This window comes from Synchytrium microbalum (assembly GCF_006535985.1).
Source record: "Synchytrium microbalum strain JEL517 chromosome Unknown SmJEL517_scf0080, whole genome shotgun sequence".
Lineage (NCBI taxonomy): Eukaryota > Fungi > Chytridiomycota > Chytridiomycetes > Synchytriales > Synchytriaceae > Synchytrium > Synchytrium microbalum.
Window position 1 is genome coordinate 1 of NW_022158429.1, and position 26,505 is coordinate 26,505.

The window sequence follows — 26,505 nt, forward strand, 5'->3', positions numbered from 1 at the left end:
ACCAGAACTAACCCGATCGACATTATTACTACTGTTACTACTAGTAGTACCATTAATCGGAGACGTCAAAGCATTACGAGGCAACGAAGCAGAAGCCCTCCTAACCGGATCATCATCCTTATGTAGCCTATCACCACTTCTAGCACTCAATGACAGTGATACATTACTGCTACTATTACTGACACCAGCTCCATACATGGTTTGACTAGCAGGTGTTAAATATGATACAGATCCTCGAGGTGACGGTGCGCCATATAGTGGACGGGAAGTCGGCCTGACCGGGATAGATGCAGTTCGTTCTAGTGCTTTACCACCAGCTATAGTACTAGTTGATAATGATGCGGCAGCAGCAGCTGATGATGCGTGTATAGCGTCCCACAATATCGGATACGATGATGGAGCATCAAATGCTTCGTTCTCAAATACACGAATGCGACCTGCACGATCTGCACAAATGAGAATCAATCCTTCGGCTTCATTTGAGCGCTGATCTTGATACGAGTCTTCTACTGGTATGCTATCACCAGGATGCGTCTCACCCTGTACATTATGATGAGTCCGTTTACGTCGACCATACTCTTCAATCAGATGCCGCATCTTTGAAGGCACAAAGATACAACATGTAACTATATCATCTGATGCTACAAACTTTTCATATGCTTCTGCTGCTCTAAATTCACGATCTAATTGCCAGTGAAGCATACCACTTAATACACCACTCATTTGTCGACCTGCATCAGGGGGTGGTTCTGTTCTCCATATATATGCACACTTGTCTTCGGAGCCACATGTTATGAATGTGGCATCATCAGAGAAGGCGGCTCGTATTTGACAGTTACGGTTTTCAGGACCACGGAATTTACGTCTTAGCGACATGTCTCGAATATTATACAGTCTCACACGAGAGTCGTTTGAGGTTACTAGAAAGAGGTCTTCTGGTGTTGTTATACTACGTGATGGGGGTAATGGTTCTATACCAGTTATTTTACGTCCTTGGTTGCGACCTCTCGTTGATTTGACCTGCACCTGTAGTTGAGAGGACGGATGTTAACACTGTTCGATGAATAAAAAAAGGGGTGTATCAGTCCACTTCCAAAACAAACCACTCACCTGAGTACGATACACCAATCCATTGAATTCAAACAAATGTAAGTCTCCAGCATACGTTCCAGCAGCAACATATTTGCCATCGTGAGAGAACGCTACAGCAGTTACAAATCCAGATCCAGGCAATTCATTCCATCGTTCTACCTTCTTTTCAGGTATACTCCATATTCTAATCCGCCCATCTAATGATCCTGATGCAAAATACCTGTCATCTGTGGGATGAAACCGTATAGATGTTACAAAGTCTGTGTGCTGGAAGCAACATAGACAATCAGACCGTGAGACATGCCATAATCGGACTGTACGATCCATGGATGACGATAACAAGAATCCGTTTTTGGACCAACATACATCCAACACATCAGACGCGTGACCACGGTATACTCGTAATGGACGTGATTGGAATATCGGTGGTGGTGCTGTTGAGGCGAATGAGTTTATGGAAGCCATCGATTGGGGTGTTGGACGTTTTGGGAGTAGAGGTGGTAAACCTGGAGACGACAAATCCTCCAGAACGGGTTCCATTCTTGGTTGTTTGCCACCTTCAGCATTCGACCAGGTTTCAGAAGTAACTGACCCACTGGGGCGAATAGAGGATGGTGCCCGATTTACGCTATTACGAGACTCTTGCCTAGAATCATTATGTAATACCCGTAGAGTTGGACTGAGTAAATCATCGACATCTGCAGATACTGGTGTCCGTACTGCTGAGCCTTTACGCATTCCGGCACCTCCGTCGTCACTGATAACCGAGCTATTGGAGCTTTTCATCCTTAAAGGTGAACTGGGCGTATTAGGCTCAGTAGGGGCAGGTATCATCACATCATGTTTCGGATCTCCACTGAGACACCATATCCTGACACCACAATCCTGGCCTGCAGCTGCTAAAAATCGTCCATCTTCAGACACTCTCATGGCCCATATGGCACCAGATATACCATTCATATATGCTGATCCATCAGAAGCGTCACCACCCATAGCCGCTGTATGAGCACTACTAGACTTGTTACTTATCGACGGCTCCTTGAATGATCCTTCTCTAGATGTAACTGAAGCAGCTGCTGTACTAGTACTTGGCGCAGATCTCGCACCTCTATGTATACCAGAAAATGACGAATCACCACTCGACACGACGTTTGCACCTGATACTGATACCATTGGTATTCCAGGCAAAGGAGCTCCCATTTCTTGCACAAAAACAAGTCGATTTAGCTCCTTTGTCTTCTTCATATTACTGCGGACTTTGAGGTATCGTCCGCCAGTAGCATGAGCCTTGGCAAACGAGTTGGTACTTCCCATATTCGTCAAGCCAGATACATCAGATGAAGCAATAGAGGCTGCATCTCCGTCGTCACCATGATCGTTAACTATAGTGGCTTCGGTCTGAAGGGGTGGTGTAGATGGTGTAGCAGTCGAGGATCTAGAATTATGAGTGTTATTATTATGACTAGCAGATACATTATTGGTATTTGATGATGTAGGAGGGTCCTTGAATATAGCACTGGCTCTCTGTTTGAGTCTGCCAAACATGTTTCGAGTCCTGGATGCAACACCTTCGGCTAGAGTTGAGGAGTTTGCGTTTGTTGTTGAGGAGGTCACATTAGACGTACTACTTCCAGAATGCAGTGATGCATCATCTGGTATCGATCCTCGTTTTGGCGTTGTCATATTATCATCGCTACTCTCGCCATCTGATGGAGGAGACATGGATGATTTTGAACCAACTCGTTCGAATACTTGAGCGGATAGTGGATCGTATTGCCTAATGTCCATTCCCTTGTTTGTTACAGAAGAGTCTGCATCGGCTTGACTCTTTATGACCGAGGTCGTTTTTGGCGATGATTGATACCGCACATGCCCGTCTTCATCTACTATAGCACCTCTACCATGCGATGTCGCTTGCCGTATAGACAATCCTCCTAAGATCGAATCGTCGTTGTGCGGTCTTATAGGACGCTTTTGTTGTCTTTTGGATTCGACGTGATTACTAGTTTCAGATCCATTTGCGTACGGTGCCAGTCGTTCAGCCGACGACCTGCATTGTTCAAAAAACAGAATTATCGTTAGCATCAGTGTTTCTAGGTAACAAAGGGCAAGAAGACTCTCTGTGCTCGCAGAAGTCCAAACCTATGATCCAAAGACTCCAACTTCAACGGAGCGGTAACTCCTAGAACGAAGAGTGTATGTCAGAATGCAAGAATATTCTCAGAGAAGGGAGCAAACTCTTACTGGGAGCAGCCTGCAAATGTTGCGACAGTGAGGACGAAATGTTGTGGGAAGTAGCTGGTTTGTGCGTATCATTAACAGGCTTCTTGGAATAGGAGGATGTCTGAGCATTCCGATCGGGCCCGCGAGTGCTCTGATCCGCTACGTTTGGAGTTGTTTCGTTTGAAATGTGATTGTTGCCATTGAGTTTTGTTGAAACCTCCGACCAAGGTCTCGTTGGAGGCAACTCTGCTACAGGAGAATAAAATTCCGAGTCGTCTGGCTCACTCAATGCATCCTGGAAGTCGTCAGAACCATCGTCCGAATCCATTTTCGAACTCTCAACGTTCATTCAAAGCATCAACTGACGGTGAATACGATGAATAACGAAGGGCACAAAAAGTTACGAAGAGCTCAGACTTATATTATTGTCTCTTGTCACGCGAATTGACGCGAAAAGTACGTGAGACCTTTGCTCACAGATTCTACTTCTTGCTCTAGTAATTACTTGATCAATTATAAGTGAACCAGCGATTGGAGCCTGAGCAAGCAAGCAATTAGCTGTTGTAGATAGTAGGTGAGTATGCGATTCTTCACTATTGCTTCGTACACAACAGCAAGAACGCACCCTTCCAACGTGGCACTTGCCGATTCTACAGATCGCAGCTGAATCATCAACCGCTGTTGTCTAACTGCTACGCTGTCAGCCCACTAGATCCACCTGTAGAACCTGGTGTTCTCGATATGAGCAAGTTGGCATCAACAGTTTTGGAGCAAATCAAAAGCATTGGATTTTTGAAAATCACGCTTGGTCTTACAACAGCCTGGTGGGCTTCTAGTGTCATACATGCGATATTTGGTATGTGAAGAATTGAAATCATCCTCTCCTTATGCTCCTTTGATCTGGTATTGGGCATGGCAAGCAAGTTGGTTGTCACGTTCCCCATGTGCGGTTGAATGTGATTAGAAGGAGCCACTGATCTTGTCCAAGACGTTGGAATTTTGTTATTAATCTCTTGAGGCTAACAGATCCTGCTCTTTAACCTAGTAAACCCCTTGCGAAAGGTTCCATCGGATGGATACTTCAATCTCATCGCACCACTATGGATGAGAGTCGTTTACTTTATGTATCAGAGGTTCAAAGGTGGTGATCTTGAACGTTATTGCGCCAGATTTCTCAAGTTTCCTGGACGTGTCTTGAGGATTGGACCTGGTAAATTGTACATGTCAAAGTCTGACCTTGTCACATAATGATTAATAAAATGTTTCAAACCAGATGCTATTTTAATCGGAAGGCCAGATCTAGTGAGAGAAATCTTGGTAGTGAAGGACTACCCCAAGCACACAGGGCTTGAGGTAACAAGGTTAATTTGCACACTCTAATTGCCTGTTGGGCTTATCATCACAGCTTCGTCTTTGTAGGCTTTAGTTTTCCCAGGATTGCAACCTGACCTACTCATGACGACTGACCCTATTTTTCACCGCAAAATGAGAAGATTCTTGTCAGGATCATTCAGTATAAACTACCTCAAGAACCTTGAACCCTTCATGGTCGCTCAGACGCACGTTCTATTCAAACGATGGGATGATTTGCTTGCCAATGGTCCAGGAAGGGATACAATTGTGGATCTGTGGACGGATATCCACAATTTCAGCCTTGATGTAATAGGAGAAACTGCATTTGGAGCCGGTTTTGACGCAATAAGCAATGGCCACTCGCAAATGGAAAAGGATATAGAATATATATTACGATGGTCTGCTATCACGGCGCCAGCCTTGTGGTTTCGAGATTTGACATTCATACCGGTCAATGGGGCCGGAAGAGAGAAGCAGCGTCAGATTGTGGCCTTTCTTCGAACAGTCATTCAGAAGAGACGCTCCGGCGAAGTGAAAAGGGCTGATCTGGTGCAGGCTCTAGTCGACGGCACGGAAGAGTCAGAAGGTCGAATAAGTGATGAGATCGCTATCGGCCACATGATATTATTCTTGGTAGCAGGTAGTGAAACATCATCGAATAGTATCAGGTGTGTGTAATGGTGTTCTTGAACAGGAAGTATAGATTTCAATTTAAACCTCTTTCTCGGTTAGCTACTGTCTTATTCTATTGTTGAAGAATCCGGATATATTGGCTAAACTGGTAGAAGAAGTTGACGCGACCCCAATTGATGAGAGGACAGGATTGATCACTGCATCGGTGGCAAAGGCGTTACCATACCTGAATTGTAAGTGTTGAATAGACTCTAGTTACGCCCTCGTTCTAATCCATCCACTTTCTCGAGGTGTTCTCAAAGAAAGCATGCGCCTCCTTCCAGTGGTCGCCGGAGCTGACAGAGTCGCACCAGCGGATATCCAATTGGGAGAATATTTCATTCCAAAAGATACTTTGCTGATCGTATCGTCTTACAACATGTATCACGACCCAGAGATCTTCCCAGATCCATACAAATTCATACCAGATAGATGGACTGGCAAGTCAGAAGATGACAAGTTTGGAGCTTGTAAGTTAATTTTCCTTATACTTGTTTTACACTCACTTTCTACAATCACTTTCTAACATTCACTTTCTACTTGAAACAGACATACCATTCAGTGCAGGTTCTAGGAACTGTATCGGTCAAAACTTTGCGTGGTATGCTGGATCGTCAGATCCAAGGCTTGACTTGAGGAGTTAAACTTTGGTTTATAAACGAACACTGCCACATGGAGCTTACACCGTAGTTGTTATAGGATGGAGATGACTTTGATTCTGGCCAACATTGTCAAGAACTATGAGATCTTTGAGGTTGATCCTAATCAATCTCTGACAACAATCAACATGGTGACTGTTCAGCTCAAGTCGTCTAGCTATAAAATGGGTATTCGACGTCGCATGATGCGGCATCGAATACCCATCTAGATCACACAGTCGTAAAGTGCAATTATCTTTGTTATTCTTGTTTACAAGATTATGAAATACAACAACAAGCCCAATCGATCACAAACGAAAACGAAAGCTAGACGGAAACGTTCATGAAGCATCGATCCCAATCCATCAAAGAAAATTAAGCCACATTCGTCAAAGAAAATACAGAAAAAAATGGGGTTGATGGGATGTAGCAGCGGACAGCTCAAGTGCCATCCTACACAAGTACAGCTAGCGCTGCCTACTTACCTGCTGGGTCGAAAGAAGGGTATTCGACTCCGCATTCCAAAGTCGTAAAGTATAGAAATAGCAACTTTATACTGTTGTGGTGATCTTACTCCAGAGACTAGTCAGATACGCGGCAGTCACGTCTATAGTTATCGTAGTTCTATAAGCGAATCGACTATCTTGTAGCCGATAGTCGGGTAAGCCAACAGCAAAGTCTGTCAGAGCTGTTGGTTGTTACAGTGAAATCATAGCATCTCAACAAATTGCTTTATAGAACATTCCGAAAAGTAATGGGTATCTACTACGAGGTGGCCAAGAGTGATTTGAAAGGAAAGGTTGCGATTATAACTGGTTGCGCTAGCCCCAAAGGGTTCGGCAGAAACATTGCGAACTACTTAGCAAAAGCAGGATGCAAGCTCATGCTCACGGATATCGCAGACAGTGACGTTGCGGACGAAATCAACAAGGCTCACGGTACCAAAGGGAAGGACGTAGCGATCTCCATCAAGGGCGATGTCTCCGATGCCGCTCAGCTCAAGAATGTGTTTGATCAATGTTTGGCCAAATTCGGACGATTGGATGTAAGTAAAGGGACGCTTGTACGGTTATGGCCTCGGTTTCTAACGCTTTGGATGGTTTAGATGGTCTATAACAACGCAGGTTAGATGTGGCAAACGAACTGACGACACTAAAGCTGTTAGTGACACCTTGTTACACTACAGGTGTCGGCGAGGGGTTGGGACAGATGCTAGAAAACGCTGGCAAGGGTAACAGGAAGAGTGTGGCTGTGCTATTCAATGGTAACTCTCCCTGTACGCCTCTTCAGTCATGGTGTTAACTCACATCTACGCTTGTTTAGCCGTCGTTCAAGGCACTCTCTTGGGTATTCAATATGCCAGAAAAGAGAAGAAAAAGATCTTCATCGTTAACACAGCATCAATGGCTGGTGTTGAGTCCTACAATTTGACTCCCTCTTAGTAAGACAACATGAGTTCTTTTGAAGAAACGCCGATACTCACACCAAATCTAGTGCGGCTGCAAAGTCTGCTGTTGTAGGACTCGTAACATCTATGGCTGGTCTTCATACCGAACAAATATTCGTGAATGCGGTCTGTCCAGGGTATGGAACAGAAGGATTGCTGATTCAGAGAGTTTGAATTAATCCTTTTCTTTCTTCCAAAAGTTATGTTGCTACGAACATGGTCGTTGGTGGACTATTAAACCCTGAATCTCCAATGTACGGATTAGGCGAGAAGCTCGTTGAAGGCTCTGGGGGAATGGTATCGATGGAGGCTTGCGTCCACGCATTTGTACGTGCCGGACATGATGAATCTCTTTATGGCGCCGTAATGCAAGTTTTGCCACCATCTCCTGACCACGAAGATGGGATTTATTTATGGAAGGACGTGGGATCGGGTTACGAAGCTGCACTGCCATAAATATTGCCATTTAACACACAACTATCTATACTATAAGTTTTTCGGTCGCTGCACACGCGGCACACGTCCAGTAACGTTTTCGTACTCTATTGTATGCGCGTGGCATATGCCGTCGCGTGTCTCTTCGACGGTTCTGCGCCAAAACTTCGGTGGATAAGGCTGACGAATCATAGCCGCAGATCTGCGTTCCATCAGGGAATGAAACTGCTGGAGCAATAGGAGAGGGCCTCAAGACGGAATTGGATCTAAAGATGGAAGATGAGGTGGCAACCTTGCTCGCAAATCTCAGCCAGCTGCCTCCAAATGGATACTTGTGAGAGACCGGCTGATTCGAGATGATTTTGTTGGCAATTCTGACTTTTCGTCCATACATATAATAGGATCCCAAATCCAACTCCTGCTCCTGAGCAAGCCACTAGGGATGATATCGCTCCGGTATGATACCTTTGAGCTTTGTAGTCTTGATTTCATGAAGCATTGACTTGGACCGAGGAAACGACACACCAACAAAAACGCGTTGGTGAAGCTCACTCTCAGACCATGCGCAATTTTGAACATTTGTTCACGTCAATGTTGGAAAATGCTGTATGACCTGTGTTGCTAATATTCAATATATTTCAATCTAAAACACAGCTGCTGTCTGAAGCTATCTCAGAACTTCAAGCTTCGCAGCAGCGACGGGTGCGACCTCCTCCTCAGGAAGGCTATACGACAAAGGGTACCGCTCGTAAGAGACAAGCTCTCGCTTGTGAACGTTGTCGAATCAAGAAGGTATGTTCTACGGTCCGTTTTGTACGAAACAGGTATCAAGTGGAGCTTCAAGATCAAGAGGCTTTTAATCAGGAATTGATAATAATTTCAACATTGCTGAATCGCTCATACTAGAGGAAATGTGATGGAGTGAAACCTGTCTGTGGAAACTGTACAAAGGCTCGCAACAAGTTCGATAATATATGCACCTATCCCGAACATCCGCGACGAAAAGGCCCAAGGAGTGGGTATCGTGACGCGCTTCTCCAGCGCTTAGATGAAATAACAGGCTTATTGAAAACTGAGAATGGTCAAAACAGTGCTAGTGGGGAAAATAGTCAAGACGAGAATGACATGGATGAAGACTCTGAACAGGATAGGTCTATGGCCGGTCCATCTTATACTATGCATCAACAATATGAAACCATGCCAGATATGACGTATTATGAGCCCTACCAAATTCTTCCACCTTCAACTCCATCTCAGCTATATCCGATATCACCAGGCTCATCAGGATCATCTGAAGAAGAAGTCAAACAATCAGAATCTCCTCCTTCACAACCACCGGTTTCGCAACACGAACCGCTAGTGAATCAAGCATCGTATCCAAACGTAGTGAGTCCTGGAACCTCTGCCATCCTGCATCTTGAATCTATGCTATTCGAAGAGCAAACGTCTATGGTAGTACGAGGCTCCACTCCTTCAGATGGTCCGATTCTTGAATTTCCATTCGGAAATTTATTCTCAGGTCAGTATGAGCAAGAGGTGCCCCATTGCACTTTGAAACATTCGGCGAATTTGATGACTCAAACTGTGACCGTTCTTTGTGTAGACTTCTTTGTGCCTGGGCATCAACCATTTGGCAATCAGCCCATCATCACTCAGATAGACTTGGAACCGATGTCACCATTAAGGATGTCTATGTCTCCACCTCCTGTATCTAACGACGATGATCTGAAGTCTCACCTTATTGCCGTATACTTCACATTTGTTGCGACAACGACGCCGGTACTACACGAGCCTACATTCTTTGCAAACTGGAAGCCTGTCAATCGCCACCCAGGTTCACATCTTTAACATTCGCTTCGGTGTCACCATATACTTAAAATCTTTTTTCGATAGATTATTTATTGAACGCGATGTATGCTTTAGCTGCTAAATTCTCACTGCATCCGGAATTGTACAAGGAACCATATGGAAATCCCAAGAAAGCAAGCCAAATGTTTGCAACACTCGCCAGTGATGCTTTGCAGGACGCTCATTCGTCTGAATCATTACCAGCTGCTGAAGCCTGCTCACTGGTAAGTGTTTTGGCGACATATGGAAATCTGGAATCATGGAAGCTCGTGGTTGCGTTCAAACCGTTCTTAGACTCTGTCAGGAAGATTGCTGCGGGTCCCATCTACCCTCACATTCATATCTCATATCGTAGTTGGCCTCAACCAGTTATGGCGACGGCAATGGAAACGACGCTCTCGCGTGGATTATGACTGCAGTGCGAATGGCTCAGAAGATGTTAGTAGACAGGAACGATACAGATACTATAACATCAGCGACACGGTTGGTTGGCTGGCAGTCGTTGGATTTATCACCCTCAGAAAGGGAAATTAGGTATTTGAATCTTCATTTTATGTCTTGTGATGTGGATTCATTTCTCAACACCGTGTTGTTATCCCAGACGTCGAATATGGGCTATGCTCTTACGTGTAGACACGTACTCAACCATGGGGAGTGGCTTCCCTCCACTGATTTATGAAGGGTGAGTTTGAGTGATTTGTTTTATGAGGCCTTTCGTGACACTCATACTATAACAATCAGTGACTATACATATCTGCTCGAGAGTGGACCAAGGACCGCATCATCCATGTCAGTGATCAGTAGTAGTCAATCTGCTACTTTGGCTGGCTTTGAACTCTGGCAAAAGGTTGTGCACGAAGATCCAAAGCACACAATATGGGATAATGTACGTGGAGCTCCTAAGGCAACAAACCCATGGGTTGAATATGCTCCTCGACGCGAAGCAGCAGAAATGGCACACATCCAAATTGCAATGATATTACGACGAGTCTACCGACATGTATTTAGTGAGAAACGACGAGGAAATTTTCAAAATCCAGGAGTTTTGTCAGTAGTTTCTATTTTTCCTGCAGAATCAGATACGAGAACAATTCATGATGCCATGATCGAATTGTATGCCAGTCTTCCAAGTGATATCAAACCTTTCGATTCGTAAGTGACCAAAGAGAAACGCTGATCAAATCAAATCGTTGTTTCAATTCCGTTTATGTCAATGAAAACGTTGAAGCAGTCTTTTTAAATGCATTAACGTTCCCTTTACTTTCAGATTCGCTGATTTTTGTGATGGAGTACCAGCTGCCATAGCAGGAAATGCAACTGCAGCAGCATCAGTCGCCCCTGGAATAATTCTCGAGTTCTTATGGTAATCGTGCCTCTTACACGGCAACATCAAAATTTGCATATATCAATCTCACACTAATCTTCTTGGCAGGGGAGTATCAACACTACATCTTGACCACGTCGACCACCCGGAGCGGGTATTCAAAACTCGTCTAGGTGAACGACCTCTGCGAGTATCGTCGAGAGATATGGTGATCCTCGCAGAACGTGCCGCTCGCTTCATCGTCACATCGATATATAAAAGTAGCGGAATCGCTATCCCTCCGTTCTCGACTCGTGAACCATCAACTGGAGGTATCGATACGTCCGCTCCGCCTGCATCATGGTGTATAGTCCGCAGCCCGATGTTTTCATGCTGTATGTTTTCTATATATGGTGGTGTATTGAGTGCTCTTGCGGTGCCCTCACATATCGTCTCCTCATCTATACTGCGTCCTGGAGATCAGTTGCAAAAGGAAGAAACGTTGAGAGTGCTTGAGGCTTGGTAGGTTTAAAAGACAAATGATCTGTCTGACGACCTGAACCAACAATTTTCCTGTTTCATCTAGTCAAAGAACAGCAATACCTGTCATGGAAGCCACAGGAAGAATTTGGCCAATTTCTGCAATGTATTCAAGTCGTTTACGAAAGATTGTCGAGGCTGTCGCACTCAAAATTATAGGAATCGCAACACAGCAACCTGTAGATGGTGTTGTGAGACCTCCTACGGTGGCTTCAACAATGGAAATCTCTCAACATGATGGTGGAATTGTGGGCCAGAAAAATTCGATCTGTCAGTGAGAAACAGCAACCAGTATAAAAATTCATGTATGATTCTTCCCGCAATACATATGCAAAAGCTATAGTCAGTCGTTACAGCACTATAGAAATCAGACTTTTATTGATTGCAGAACATATCAAGTAGACTAAATTTGTTGTTTTTTCTTCAATTGTTTACAACTTGGACTTGGCAGAGAGAGATGCTCCAGTGGTACTAGCTCCAGCTTGCTTTGCTTTTCGCTTAGCCTCAAGTTCAGCTACGAGAGAAAAGCTAAGATTCGAAACATACCTCCGTTTTCTTATAAGAGTAATCTTTGATACGTACCTTGCTTCATGGCAAACCTCTTTGCAGGTCTATATTGTGGGTAAGTATGTGCGTATGAGAGCTGCATTTGCGTTTAGCAAAACGGTTCAGCAAACATTCACGCACCTTTTTTCAACAAACATCTCGGCAAGAGCATCCGAAGCCCTGAAACAAAATTCTGTGAGTTCATCGAAGACATAATTGAAACAAACCCGACCGGAAAAGCGCATTTGTCAATTACCTGAATACGGCCAACATGCGTCTTTCACGGAGTGGTTCCACAATCAACCTCTACGATGCAGAAAGTGTAAGAAACACGGAGAACTGAATTAAAGTCTGTTTGCGGGCGTATGTACCTTCGTCTCCATCATTGACTTGGAGTCGTTTACCTAAAACAAAAGGACCAGGAGTGAATTTTAGATTTTAAGAACACAAACATTAATCGAAGCACGTATGTATACAATGTCACTCACTTCAAGCTGCTCCTTCAAGTAATCGTTTACTCGTTGGTGGAATCCGGCAGTTGGGAATATTTGACTACATACATCAAAAGATATATCAGCCCATATGGTACGAAAACAAAACTCCATTCAAGTCGACCCAATGCTGCATGAAAAAAGCGGAGAATGCTCCAAATACATACTTGGCAATTCCAAAGCCCTCTAATTCTTGGGCGCTCAACTTGCGACCAAACATCAAGAATTCAGTTGTTCTCCTAACACCCATATGTTCTCTGAAAGTGACACTTCCAAGTTCCGGGACGAGACCAAGAGCAGAGAAGGGAATTTGAAGCCAGCATCTGGTGAAAGTAAGGTCAAGGACTGGGCTTTGGCGAACGTCGCAAGCATGCTTACGAGTCAGACACAAGGACAATATCTGCCATAGCAGGGAACCAAGCGGCCCCACCGCCTACTGCTGGACCGTTGTAGGCAATAACGAGTACTTTTGTGTGATCAATCTATCACGAATACAGGTCAGAAAGCGATGTCACTTCAAACACACTCAGGGCCTTACCATGAGTCTCATCATTTCAATGGTAAGAGAACCTCCAGCGATTCGTTCCATTTTCAGTTCCAAGCCTTCCTTTGGTAGGGCGGTTTCGTTCGCAATTCCTCCAACGTCCACGCCAGCCGAAAAGAAGCGACCCTCGCCAGTAATGACGGTGAAGACAGTTTCCTCGTGAGCCTCCAGGAAGCGGAGAGCGTCAACGAGCTCCTTGAACATAAGGGGGCTGAATGAGTTCAACGCCTTTGGTCTGTTCAGGGTGATGGTTCCAATGCGACCGTCAACGGTCAGAGTGATGTCCTTGTAATTGTTGAGAGCCATTGTTGTCTACATGAAATTGAATGGGGAATAAGTGTTTGTATTGATCGCTTCCAGGCATTTAATCACACGAGGCAGGTAGTTTGGACTGTTCGCGTCAGCAATTTTGTCATGGATTTGTGTCGAGCATCATTTGGTCGACCAAAAGGAGGACGATTGGAGCGTTCGGATGAGAGAAGATCATAGGGAGGAACTTACTTGGGGTAGAGATGCTTGTTTGTTGAGCTTATACAGTCCTTGTTTTTTTCAGGTGATGCAAATAATAGATCGTTGCAACGTGAACAAGTCACGAGAAAACATAGAAGACGTCGATGTATGTCTGAATGCATCGTTATATGATTGCCTGTAAATTCAAATCACGCTGTCCGTTTGTTGCCTCTGGTCTTTCAGGAGCGACCATTTCCAAAAACCAAAGGGTAAAGTCAGTTCTTTGGAACCTGTAACTCAAGGGAACATGCGAATCATCGCGTTAGTAGAATGCAAATGATCACTCTAGTAGAATTGCACACTGACGTACTGCAGCTGATTTTGGCGCAGCTGGACGCATCGAGTTTGGTTCACATCGGGGCAAGCAACAAACTCTTCAAAGACCTGACTGAAGATGAGGTAAGCTACTTCCATCTGCTTTTGGTGAGAGATGTCTTGCATGAGAATGCCCTTTTAGTCTTCGTTGATACGTCTGTTTCTCAAATCAAATGCGCAACACTTGACATTTGATAATTGCAGGGCCCAAATCTCAACAGTCAGCTAAAGTCAATTTAACATTCGTTTTCATCAAGGCTCTATGGCGCGAATTATCGCTAACTGACTGGCCTTGGTTCTTCTGGAATGGCAAATGTGAACGCACGGCATTCACATATCAGATATCTGCTGGTGTTGGAGATGCAGATGAGGCCGGCGAGGTCCTGACCAAATGTCCATGTCGGCATAGCGTCAGACAACACCCTGGAATACCTCTGCCTGCATCCTATCGCCAAGCATATAGACTTATTGCTCAAGGTGGATGTTGGAGTGGATTCATTCATGTACTCAATTCTCTCTCTGTAAGTCTTTATGACTGCAGCTTTGGAGCATCGAATTTACTGCTTTTATCTTACGCAAATCTACGTAACAGGACCGTCCAATGAGTGCTTTTATAGGACTTGCTACTTACAACAAACCATCAAAATCCTTCCTGATAACATACAAACCAGAACCGCTTTTGAGAGCCCGATCAGGTCAACGAGTTATAGTACAGCATCCCCCAACTCCTGACGTAGAGATGGGAGCAAATCCACTTGAACCTATCGCCGAAGAATCTATACCATTGACCCAACGACATCGATTTCGACGAGTACCTGAAGAGTTACTAGATTTAGATCCTCGTGAATATTATGCTCGAGATTTATTTAGTACTCCACCACCTTTATATTGGTCGTCAGATCGTGAAGAACAAGCATGGATGCCTGGAAATCTGAAACCGGGAGATGAGGTTGAAATTCAATGGAGAATGAGACCATCTTATGGGTGAGAATTTTCATGCAATCCTTTTGTGTCTCATGTCATGAATATTGGAGACTTTTTTATTTTGAGCGAACTGCATCATAAGGACATCTCCTTTTGTTAGGTACGGGTGGTGGCGTGGGTTTGTCTCGGGATGGCATAGGCAAGGTCCTGAAGATGCCAATGCAGGGATTGTAGTCATGTTTCCGCACTACCCACCTAGGTCACATTGGAGGTCTGTGATTGTCGATGTACAAGGTATCCCTCGACCCAACTTTCAACCACAGATCGGACGTGAATTCGGAGCTGTTGGTGGTGTAAGGAAGGTGCAATGTATAAAGCATACTGGATTGTGGAGGGCAGTGTTTCGACGTGTATCGTGGTATGACGAACGTAACGTTGAACCAGCTGTGCAACAAGCGCCAGGAGCTCTTCAGATCCTAGTTGGTGGTGATGAAGCTGCAATCCAACTCTTGTTGAATAATAATATAGTGGTCGAGCCAGTTGATCAAGATGTCGATATGCCAGAAGAATAGATAAGATCAAACAGTGCACAACTACAGATCAACGCGCAGAAATGCTTGGCAGAAGAATGAAGATCAAACTTGAGCTGCGTGGAGCTTGAAGAGAGGTAGATTGTGGTCATTGTGTCATCATGAGCCTCGGACGTCAATCCGTGACAGGGCGAGTCTGTAACAGCGCTGCAACGCGTTCTAGAGCGTGATTTTATGTCGATATATTGTAACAGTTGAGGACTTATCTATATCATTGCCTACCGAGACGAGTGTGAGTGCGAATCAGGTTTTTGGTCTGTGCTCCAACTTGCTCTCTTTCCAGCAGCTTTTGCGTCAACGAGAACTCCAAGAACAACAATGAAGCTCCTTATAAGGTAGCGCCCTCAGCCATCCAGCAATCCATCAAGCCATATATCGTCCGTACGTAGTAGATCTAGCACCGTATCGATCGTATCCTCACCATAAAGCAAAATCCAACCAACAATCGACAATGGCAACTCTTCAGAGGATACCACTACCGCTGTTGGACATAAGCTATCATCCATATGGTGAAAGTATTCCATCTCCTCCGTCCTCGCCTGTAGCCGACTCGGATCTACATAGTGCTGCAGTGATCCTTTACAAGTCGGCTCGACGTCTGTCAGAATCACCTGTAAAGACAACAACCCCAGAAAGATCCTATAAAAAGATCTCATACAGGCTTCCATTGACTCCTCCAGAACCATCTATATTCGATGATGGAAATGACGCTGACAGCGAAGACGATCTACAATTGTGGCACGATCAACATGACCAACATGTATATACTGATGTCAAACGTGTATTGGATTCTACCACAGATTTTATAGATGATTCCGTCTTGTCTCTCACTGGATCGACACACAGATCTTTACAACAGCTCTCAAAAGTATCAATGACTGCATCCGTAAACAACCCGACAGAGATCACTGTATTTGATGACGACGAGGACGATTGGTCTGGATGGAGCTCTGATCAATTCCCTAGTGATGACGAAGGTGAATGGGAGGCTTTCGGAAAGTCCATCCGTGAAGCTCTCGCTCCAACGCCTCCGGCCAGTCAAGATGGCCGTGGATCAAAGGCTTCTCCATCGCCATCTCTCTTTGGAAGTCCAATACGAAAACGAAAACACGGAAATCATGGTAATAATCGCCTTCACTTTATCGTGCATATGGATATACAAAACACTGGTAACACAAGATCTAAACATATCCCAAAACTTTTGCAACCTCGTGTAGACTCTGGATCTGACTCTGATGACTCGACAGTCAACATCAATGACTCATCCTCAGTCAATAAAAAGAAGTCAAAAGGTCCCAGTATGGCTCGATCAACCGCAATCGTCAGCATCACGGATGAAAACGGTCTACGAATGTGCATGTACTGCAACTCTACCGTCACACCAATGTGGAGGTGCCGATTGTTTGCGTCTTTCTCGTCGCTGTTCTGATCTCGCAAAGTTTTGCTTGGTTGGTTCAGAAACAATATTCGCAAACTTCCTAACAAGCCCTTTGAACCACTATACAGGCATGGGCCACCTGGCCACGAAGATCTATGCAACAAGTGTGGGATCAAATGGATGCGGTAAGGGATCTCGTTTCACCCCTCATGCCAAAACATTCAACCAAAACAATGTCGCACCAGATCGGGTGTTTCCGGACTGCGTTATTTGTCAATTTTGAAGATCCAGATCTATTATTTACCAGCAATTTACACATTTTTCTAACCTTTTCTCGTTCCTTTTAGTGGAAGGATCTTGCAAGAATCCAGGTAAGAAACTGTTTTGAGTCTTGTCATGTGTTACTTTGCTTAAGTAAGATCTTACATCATCCAACGTCTCTGACTTGTCGACCTTGCTTCATAGACCTCCTGGTGGTGCCATAAAACGACGTGAATCTCGCAGATGATGTAAAATCAATGGAGCAAATTGTAGGGCAAAAACAAGCACAAGCAAAACCAAAAATCTGTATTTCTAGTAGTTTGATAAACCTCACGATTGCCCATTAAAAATATCTTGGCACAGATCACACAGTACTGATTATGAAGATTGAACTTTAAGCTGGAAGGTCGACCGTGTTTTTGCAATGCCACGACAGAGTCGCATTCCTCGTCGTTCCGCTGCAATGGCTCTTCCTCTGAATGATAAAGTCTTCATCCAGCTGCTGCTCGTTTCCTTATCGTTTGCTTATCGTTTCCCCGATCGTTTCCCTCCAGGTTTCCCTCCATCAATAAAACAAAGCACACCTTAAATTCTAACTTCTCAGATTTCTTGTCAAATACAGCAAAGACGATGGCAGCTGCAGCAGCAACACTAGCCCAGCAGGCACTCGACATGGCTACTATGGCCAAGTCGTCAGCCGATACCACTTGGGTCTTGACTAGTGCGGCTCTTGTAATGATCATGGTAGGAGAAAAAGAGTATTCGGTGGATTAACACATTGGATTCGGGACTCGTTCCGAATAGATCGCGATAGTTCCTTGACTTACAATCATTCCTTACCATCATAGACACCAGCTTGTGGTATGTCCCTCCTCCTTTCGTCATTAGAAAGAACTGATCCATCACCTTCCTGAATTGACTGTGTCTTATCTTTGAAATTGGAACGTGTATCTGACATCCCCAACCATTCTCTCCTAAAGGGTTCTTTTATGCTGGAACAATTGAATTCAAAAATAGTCAGCATATGGTCCTACTCAGTTTGCTTTGTCTTGCTGTCGTATCCATACAGGTACCGCTAAAATGATAAACGGTTATTGCGACAGACATGTGAAAGAACGTAATCTAATGTTTTAAATGTTTTCTGTGAATTTCAGTGGTACGTTTTCGGATACTCGCTCTCCTTCAGTGATGTCAGTCCGAATAATTTCATTGGTGACTTTTCATATGCTGGGTTAAGAGGTAAGTGTTGTGTTTTTTTGCAACATTTTGAGTTTTGCACGATCGACTCTGTATTTCCCGATGTTTGGTTGATGCTCTTCACGCTACTTGTTGTTTTATGATCTGCCATCAAACTAAAACTGGTGTGTTTTTTGCTCGTCAGGACTGTTTTCCGGCAAATCACATCCATTGGCACCTACCATACCTGCTGCAGCTTTCATGATCTACCAATGGTAATTGCAGAACAACTCTTGCTTTCCGCCCGTTCGTGTATTGGATCTCGAAAACAACAACACCTAAACGATATCGTTACATGTTTTAGCATGTTTGCTACCGTAACACCTGCCATCATGGTTGGCTCAGTTGCGGAGCGTATTCGTGTAGGGCCCTTCGTCCTATTCTGCTTCTTGTGGACGACAATTGTCTGTACGTCTAGTTTGTTGAGATGAACCCGAAATTCTTCTTTGCTTGCTAAAATGTCTAAAATTTAGATGACTTTGTTGCCTACTGGTGCTGGTCACCTAACGGCTGGTTGCACGTTCTTGGATACCAAGACTTTGGTACGTGTTTGCGTCGAGAATCAATTCGGGGTCGCCCAAAATCAGCCAACCCAATGTCAATATAGCTGGAGGACAACCTGTACATTCAATCGCAGGATGGGGAGGTCTAGCAATGACTTTGGTAATGGGCCGTAGAAGAACCCCAAACACGACACCACACAATTTGCCATTAATGGCTCTTGGAACCGTACTGCTGTGGTTTGGATGGTTTGGATTCAATGGTGGATCCGCTTTAGCTATGAATCAACGTGCTGTTATCGCCGCTATCAACACAGTACGTATCAGTGTGATCCTCTTCACACACGAAAACACTAACTGGTCAAGTCATCGTCATTAGAACACAGCAGCCGCTGCAGGAGGAATGGCTTGGCTCTTTTATGACTACAGGTTGAATACTGTAGAGATTAGATCATGTCCGGTTATGCTCATGCCTTGCCTCTCCATAGAATCCACAAGAAATTCACATCTCTAGGCTTCTGCAGTGGTGCGATTGCCGGTTTAGTAGCCATCACACCAGGTAAAGCTGACATTTCTCTAATTCTTCCACTTCCCGCTTAACAATTTGTTTGCTAGGCTCTGGATTTACGACCCCATACTATTCTATCATTTTTGGAGTCTTGGGAGCAGTGTTAGGAAACCATGCATGTTTCTTGAAGGGACAACTTGGTTTTGATGATACTCTAGATGTTTTCCCTGTGCACGGTGTGGCTGGAATGGTTGGAACAATCTTGACTGGTATGACTTATTGTGGTTTTCTGCGTTTGTGAATTGAACCAGAACTCAAGGATCTACACAACAGGGTTTTTTTCCACACAATCCACAATCTCTCTCGACGGGACTGCTGGACTTGGAGGTAACCTTTGAAATTTCGAATTCGATGAGGTTGATTCGTCAAGTTGCTAAGATTGCTTAGTGGATGAGAAACCCCTTTTACAAAGTACCCTAAAATATCCACTTCACTTCTTCATAAACACTTCACAGGGTGGGTAGATTCTAATTATAGACAGATGGGGATACAGCTAGCAGGTGACTCCATACTTTCAAAGAATTGAAGCAGTTACCAGTGGATATGAGCCGAGACAAAACGAGAGTGCGCTGCGGTGCACTCTCACTTTCTTCTCCCTGCCCATCTCCACCCCCTCTTTGACGCGCACACTCACTTTTTTCTCCCGCCCATCTCCACCCAGGTCTTGTTACTTGTGGTTCGTGGGCGTTCTTTTGGACAGGTTCGAAAAGGGTTTCGCCCAAAAACCCCCGGAATACGGATTTTCTAATAAATGTTACCATTGTAGGACTTCTGGCATATGTATTTTCACTCATCCCGGTTCTGAACTTACGGACAAATGAAGAAGATGAAGCATTGTACGTTGTGAACATTGACAGTGACATATTCCAAAAACAAGGTGCTAACACCAAACAACTACAGCGGTTGCGATCTCACACTATTGGGAGAAGTAGCTTACGACTTTTCGAACTCTGCCCCAGAGGCTAAAGAAGAGAACTAAGAATTACACACAAGTCTTGTATATATACACAGAGGGGGGTTGTTATTTCGTTTAGAAATGGAGAATATACCATAAGCTTGTAAAATTATTAGACAGACTGTGTAAAAGATCGCTTGTCTGCATACAAACTGACTAGTTTTTTCAAATCTGGCTTCACACGACCATCTAACAGCCTCCATAAGGCCGTCTCACCAATGTGTTTTTGCATTTCAGCGAGTACTTCGACAGCACATTTCCGAATCTGGGTTTCGGGAGATGACATTGCCTATTAGGATATAGAGGCAACAGTGAGATAAAACTGATCTGGTTCAATCAAACGAGAAAAAATAAGGCTCAGGAATGCAAAGGAAGACACATACACGAACGGCCAAATCAACCAATTTAGATGTCCACACGTCAGGAATAGCATTCTTCAAATTGGATATCACAAGAATTAGAGCATGAAATCCAGATTGAGCTGGTCGATTCTGTATCTCATTTACAGAAGTAGTAGGTCCTCCTGATGTCGGATAGAGTTCTACATCATCGAACAGGCCAAAGCATGCTTCCATACAAACTAAAGGGTCTAAATGGCGTGCAAAAGACCGTAGTGCAGTCTCTGCTCCACCGCATACCTAAAAAACAGTGATCGTGGTTTAAGCACATAGAGCGAATGTTGTTTCATTCTAGCTCATCGACCAATTCAGAAGCATCATAATATACCTGGTCATTCTTGACTGTTCTACAGGCAATTAAAACATCCAAAACATTCTTCTCTCGACCAATAAAAGACGAGGAGTGACGGTCAAGCATATCACTTAGTAAGATGAGTAAAGTTTCTGACATTGTCATGTCCTAAACGGAGAGTTCATGTTTAGCACACATATTGTAACAACTCAATGATTAATAACATGTCACATACACTTATGCCCTTCTTAAGACCAGACACAAGACTATCTACAAACTCACTGCCCCAACTACTCCATAAAGTATTCACACGACTACCAACAGGCGACGACACAATATCATTTGAATCATCCACTGATGATGGAACTGATCGTATTATTCGAAGAAGTCGTCGAGCACAATCTCGATCAGCTTCACCAGCTCTCAGTTGACTGAGCAAGGCAGGCAATATCCTTTCGTAATCCGATGATTTAGGTCTTGCAGGCGTTGGAGTTGCACCGTCAAACAAGAACCTTTCATTTAATACACCGTTAAGTCTTGATCGACTCTGATCAATTATAGAGGAACGTGCAGGGTCTTGGGATGTCTGTAATCCTACTAGTCCTGCTGGTGGTTTAGATTGCGCATTTATAGGTACAGATGATTTAGGTGTTGGATCCAAGATTAATGAAGGGCGTGATGCTGGCTGAGAGGGAGGCAACAGCTCTATATCAGAGCTTGAAGACCTATTAGTTATTGGAGGGCTTATAGACAGCGTAGACTCCATCAGGCCATTCAGAACATCTTCCGTTGGTATGCTACTTGCCGTAGTCGACGGTCTTGATGAAGAAATGATCACAGAATTACGAGACATGGAGACATCAGCAAAGTCATCTGGTGCAGTTTCGTCCATGAGACCGTCATCGTCACTACCAAATGGATTACTATCGTCTCCATCATCGTCATCGTCATCTCCAGGTGGTGACCAGTCTATGGGATCGTCCAACAAGTTGAAAGTATTTGATCCTCCATTATGAGGAGGAGTTGCTATTGAGCTCTGTGTGCCTGCGACCAAATGTTTGAATGACCCTAGCTCCAGTTTTGGTTTTATAGTAGTCCCTATTTGGTCATGGTTTATTTTGACTCTTGTAGGCGTCCTTTCTGAGTCTTGTTCTCCATCATCGTAGTTGGCATCATTCATCAACTCTATTCGATCCCCTTCTTCTACTTCTACTTTAGTATCTTCAGCCTCGTCATCTTCCTGCTGTTCTGGAACCAGACTAGGGAAGAGCTCGAGCAGATACGTTTGGACACTTTCATCAAAGGTGCTCAAACATTTATCAAAGACCACAGGATTGCATGCCTGTATCAGCTCAAGTACATCACAAGCACCTTCACAGTCTGTCCGGATGGCATTCAATACTGGCACCAGTCGAGTAATCCAAAGGCGGGCATTAGCAGCGTCACTAAAATATGAGTTGATCTCGTCTCGTTTGTACTTGTCACAGACAATATTCCCAGCTCTTTTGATTACTTCTATTTTCGTGTCCTGCTCCCACGCTAGAGACACTGAGCTGGCTCTCTTTGCTATTTTGCTTGGTGTCTTGGCAGCAACTGGTACTGCCAAAATCGATACCAAGGACGCCAAGTTGACATCCGCTGGATAGACACGACCTATGTGATCTAGATATGCTGATGGTCCAACACGATTATTAGCAGCTAGAGGAACACATATAGCGACCATGTCTTCTACTGTAGTTACACCGTGATCAATCAAAACATCCAAAGCTTTGGAATTACAAGCTCGGGTCGAGACTTTGGCATCAGGATCACTCATAAGTGAAATTAGAGCATTGCCAACCGAGAGTATAGACGCTTTGGGTGATGGAAACGATATCGGGTGTGCTGTTAAACTCGTCACAGCTTCGTCTACTGCGGCCTGCCGATCTCTGACATCTCCAGACGTGAAACGGTCGATAAAACGATCAACATGGACTCTAACTGGTATTGGCGTTGCTGCTATATGCGACGTGGGAGACGATTTCGTTATGGTTGCGGATACAGTGCGAGGTGGTGCTGGAGTCGATGTACTGTCAATGCGAGCTGATCTATGTGTTGGAGACGAAGGTGATCTGACTGAGGCACTTCGAGAGATAGGCGGTGGTCCACTTTGAGAAGCAAGTGAGAATCCTTTTCCCACAGCTGATTTACTTCTTGCTACGGCCTTCTTGGTTGCTGGGTCGAGAGTATCAATCAAACTGTTGAGGCAACAAAAGTAAAGTTACAATGCAGGATGATGTTTCGTAAATTCAACCAACAAGCTTTACCTATCAATCCTGTCTGGCCAAACTTGCAGTAACATTAGCAGAATGTCACGGGATGCCTCTCGAACTGGAGCACTTGCATCACCTAGACCCTTCTTAAGAGCCTTCTCTACGAAATCTAGCCCACCACTACGTTCGAAGCTACTACGATGTAGTTCTGTTTTCATACATTCTTCAATCAACAGCTTGGCACTTATAGCAGCATATCCACGTACTGCGGCATTCTTGTCTGAAAGGGCTGCCATTACATGCGATAAGTTTCGAAATGAGTATGAAGTGTTTTTTAATACAGTATTGAGGGATTGGCAAGCAGCAGTTGCAACTAGTTTCTTTGCGGCTGCTGTATTTTTAATGAGGGCAATGACCAGGGGCTCTGCAATGTGATCTATAAGTGGTCCAAGGTATGTTGCGAGGTCTGATATGCAAATAAATGAGGACATTACAAGAGCCGTCCGAAGACTTTGTGCCTAGACGCAGAAGAGGATTGTGTCGGCCTATATTGTTGGCGTGGAAAAAGATGCCCAAAACGTTTGCTACCATACCGACTTCACCATAGGATCCAACAGAGCCTTAATAGATGGCCCACAAGCTTCTAGCTCTGCTATACCACCACGACATAGGCCGCGTATCTTTTGCAAAGCAACATCTCGATCTTCCCAATTCTCCTCTGTCTCCTTTTGTTTGAAGAAGCTGGTAATAGTAGCGATCTCAGCATCAAGCTCACGTACCGACGATACCTGGATTTTAAAGTTAGCTGAGGACGGAATTGTGAGAGATAGGATCAAATAAACGGTACCATGATCGGATCAGGTTCTGGCGCGGCAGTTCCGCCACCACTTGGTGCTGAAGTGATTCCTTTCATTGGTGTCTCTGGTGGATGTGGTAGAATAGGCAGCTGTGATGTACTTGAACTGGATGGCTTCCTAAGTTTGCTCTACAGGATACTGTCAGGCCATGTCGTTTTTGGTGCAATCGAACGAACTAGCACTCGCAACGCACCTCACTTGCAAGCTGATCTGTAGATCCACCAGCCAAATCCACTAGATGCGACTGTACAGCTTCGATTACGGCAGGTCTAACCGTCTTCTTGCCGAATTCTTTTCGAATGTCGTGCTGCAGAGTTCGAGATGTGCTAGAACTAGTTGAAAGATCAGGAAAAATGTATGTATCGTCGTCGTATCTCAATGACACTTACTTGTATATGGAGATGATGACGTCTCTGCTGGTAGAACGAACTCCTTCCTGTGCATCCTCCAGTAATTTTACAAGAGCTGGAATGAAAGTCTTTACAGGGAACTCGGGTATGGCATTCGCACACTCTTGCAGCCAAATTATGCTCTAACAAAGAGGTCAGATTACTAGATTAGATGAGATCTGTCCGGAAAACCCTACATGGAAACCTACTTGTTCACGGCCTCTTGGAGTCTTGTGACCAAATCCTTCAGTCTTGATGACTCTTTCTACATAGCCCACCATCGAATCTGCAGCGCCTACTCCTGTATGCATGGCGTGATTCCAGGCCAAATTATATAACTCGACCAAACCTGTAGTGGCCAGCTCTCGCACTCGTTCCTTGCTATCTGAGAGTCGTTCCACCATTGTCGGAAGTAGTATAGGTATTATAGTCTTCAACGGCGGTGGCGCTGGTAGTGTTCGCAGCACCAGACATATCACAGACAAGGCAGTTTGTGAGAGTCTCGTTTGTGGTGATTTTAGTGCCCGTGAAAGCGACTCCGTCAAGGATTCAATTTGATATGACTATAAAGTGAATGATAAGTTAGATTTGATTCGCTACGGTGGTAATCAAAGCAGCAAATAAACGAGTGTTGGTCAGAAATAAAATCTGTGGGGGCAAAGTCATTACTTCGACGATGTTGGGAGAGGACTGGAGCGACCGTTCCAGTGACTCGATCGTCTCGATCTTCTTGTCTAGATCTAGGAGGCAGAAATAAAGGTGAGCTTGCATGCAATGGAGCAGATCCACCTCTTTATCACTTCAAGTTGGTTTAATTGTCAACTTTTGGCATCGCGTTGCTCGTGTTCTAGGGAGACTTACTGTTTCCTGCAGATGCATGGATAAAGAACTCTATAGGAGATGCCATCACCCTTTTTACGTCGTCCAAAGGACAGGGACTGCTTGTTATTGCATCAAAGTCAAAGGGACTGAGGTACGATTCATCAAGCAAAGTAACCGAAAATGGAGAGGGATTATACGTGTTGACAGTATATTTTATTTATCTAGATTTTATTGGCAACGCGTAAAATCACAGTTTATCTTGGTAACTTGCTGTTTCTTTGTCCTCATTTGTTTCAAGCAAGACTGTGGCCAATCAGAAACACCTGTGACCCTCAGTTTTCCAAGAAGGTAGCCAGCCGAATATAGAGCGTTGGACGTTGCCTCGCCCCCTAGACATGGCGACCATGACACGTAATTTTGCACTTGCAGGAGGTGCGTCTTCCAGCAAGTTTGACGCCCTGAACGAGAAGAGGACACCATCACCGCCGATAAAGTATGGCCCATTTGAAAATTACGGTGCAAATACTGCATTTCCTTCCCTCGCTACAACCTCTTCAAGCTCGCCAGAGTGGCATGGCTCTAACCCGAATGGGTCAAGTACTGCGAGCAGCCAACGTGCCAGATCAAACAGCTCCAATGCTACTCTAGCCGACGAAACCTTACATATTCAAGCTGTGGAATCCAGGCAAACATTGAAAAAGAAGGCCGACATTCAAAAGGTATAGTTTGCAAAGACGTTCAACCATTTTTATTGATTTTGTTGCGCTCTTGTTTGGTCTTGTTTCAAACCGTGTTTCGCTCAACCAATCACCATCCCTTGTCTTTCCTAGATGCTACGACACATGCGTACCAGGCTTGCATTCGCTCAAATGAGAATGGATCGTGGTTGGCTAGATCGACCATTCAAAGAAGTCAAGGCTGACTATATAACTTCCGTCCGAGAAACTCGACGCATACGAGACGTAATCCGTGGTATGAAGGCCAGACGAGGCTCTCCACCACGAGGATCAACAGCTCGCAGTGCTGCCAACAGCCCTCCCCGAAGCACCGCAAACAATAGCCCAGCTCGCCCCGGTCGTTCACGAACTAGTAGTGGTCTCGCATACTCTGTATATTCTGGTGACGA

At 44.6% G+C, this 26,505-nt stretch overlaps 6 protein-coding genes across 6 annotated transcripts; 3 read left to right on the forward strand and 3 right to left on the reverse strand.

Annotated features, from left to right (window-relative positions):
- Positions 1-12: 12 nt before the first annotated feature.
- Positions 13-3,643, reverse strand: SmJEL517_g06132 (uncharacterized protein; the record flags this gene model as incomplete). Its single annotated transcript, XM_031172058.1, has 4 exons — positions 13-1,026; positions 1,111-3,142; positions 3,235-3,274; positions 3,337-3,643. Coding segments are annotated over 4 exons (3,393 nt in total), but the record flags the coding sequence as incomplete, so codon positions are not given.
- A 4,489-nt stretch (positions 3,644-8,132) lies between these two features.
- SmJEL517_g06133 (uncharacterized protein) lies at positions 8,133-11,829 on the forward strand (the record flags this gene model as incomplete). The annotated part of the gene is made up of 12 exons (XM_031172059.1): positions 8,133-8,194; positions 8,262-8,316; positions 8,515-8,652; positions 8,767-9,379; positions 9,464-9,694; positions 9,754-9,932; positions 10,064-10,242; positions 10,310-10,390; positions 10,450-10,860; positions 10,976-11,071; positions 11,141-11,533; positions 11,598-11,829. 12 exons carry the CDS (start codon positions 8,133-8,135, stop codon positions 11,827-11,829), a joined length of 2,670 nt encoding a protein of 889 aa, XP_031021960.1.
- Positions 11,830-11,982: 153 nt separating this feature from the next.
- On the reverse strand, positions 11,983-13,438 carry SmJEL517_g06134 (uncharacterized protein; the record flags this gene model as incomplete). Its single annotated transcript, XM_031172060.1, has 9 exons — positions 11,983-12,065; positions 12,134-12,162; positions 12,239-12,277; positions 12,354-12,403; positions 12,469-12,501; positions 12,586-12,649; positions 12,756-12,911; positions 12,967-13,070; positions 13,127-13,438. 9 exons carry the CDS (start codon positions 13,436-13,438, stop codon positions 11,983-11,985), a joined length of 870 nt encoding a protein of 289 aa, XP_031021963.1.
- A 474-nt stretch (positions 13,439-13,912) lies between these two features.
- SmJEL517_g06135 (uncharacterized protein) lies at positions 13,913-15,453 on the forward strand (the record flags this gene model as incomplete). Its single annotated transcript, XM_031172061.1, has 4 exons — positions 13,913-14,041; positions 14,215-14,478; positions 14,550-14,941; positions 15,042-15,453. 4 exons carry the CDS (start codon positions 13,913-13,915, stop codon positions 15,451-15,453), a joined length of 1,197 nt encoding a protein of 398 aa, XP_031021962.1.
- A 2,287-nt stretch (positions 15,454-17,740) lies between these two features.
- Positions 17,741-20,393, forward strand: SmJEL517_g06136 (uncharacterized protein; the record flags this gene model as incomplete). The annotated part of the gene is made up of 13 exons (XM_031172062.1): positions 17,741-17,854; positions 17,959-17,971; positions 18,091-18,179; positions 18,265-18,349; positions 18,492-18,561; positions 18,651-18,754; positions 18,820-18,888; positions 18,954-19,162; positions 19,226-19,275; positions 19,335-19,405; positions 19,462-19,623; positions 20,181-20,250; positions 20,315-20,393. 13 exons carry the CDS (start codon positions 17,741-17,743, stop codon positions 20,391-20,393), a joined length of 1,185 nt encoding a protein of 394 aa, XP_031021965.1.
- An 88-nt stretch (positions 20,394-20,481) lies between these two features.
- SmJEL517_g06137 (uncharacterized protein) lies at positions 20,482-25,464 on the reverse strand (the record flags this gene model as incomplete). The annotated part of the gene is made up of 12 exons (XM_031172063.1): positions 20,482-20,658; positions 20,753-21,007; positions 21,096-21,227; positions 21,295-23,296; positions 23,366-23,829; positions 23,905-24,099; positions 24,159-24,296; positions 24,362-24,494; positions 24,558-24,700; positions 24,767-25,120; positions 25,227-25,297; positions 25,419-25,464. The coding sequence occupies 12 exons, from the start codon at positions 25,462-25,464 to the stop codon at positions 20,482-20,484; spliced, it is 4,110 nt and encodes a 1,369-aa protein (XP_031021964.1).
- Between the last annotated feature and the right edge of the window lie 1,041 nt (positions 25,465-26,505).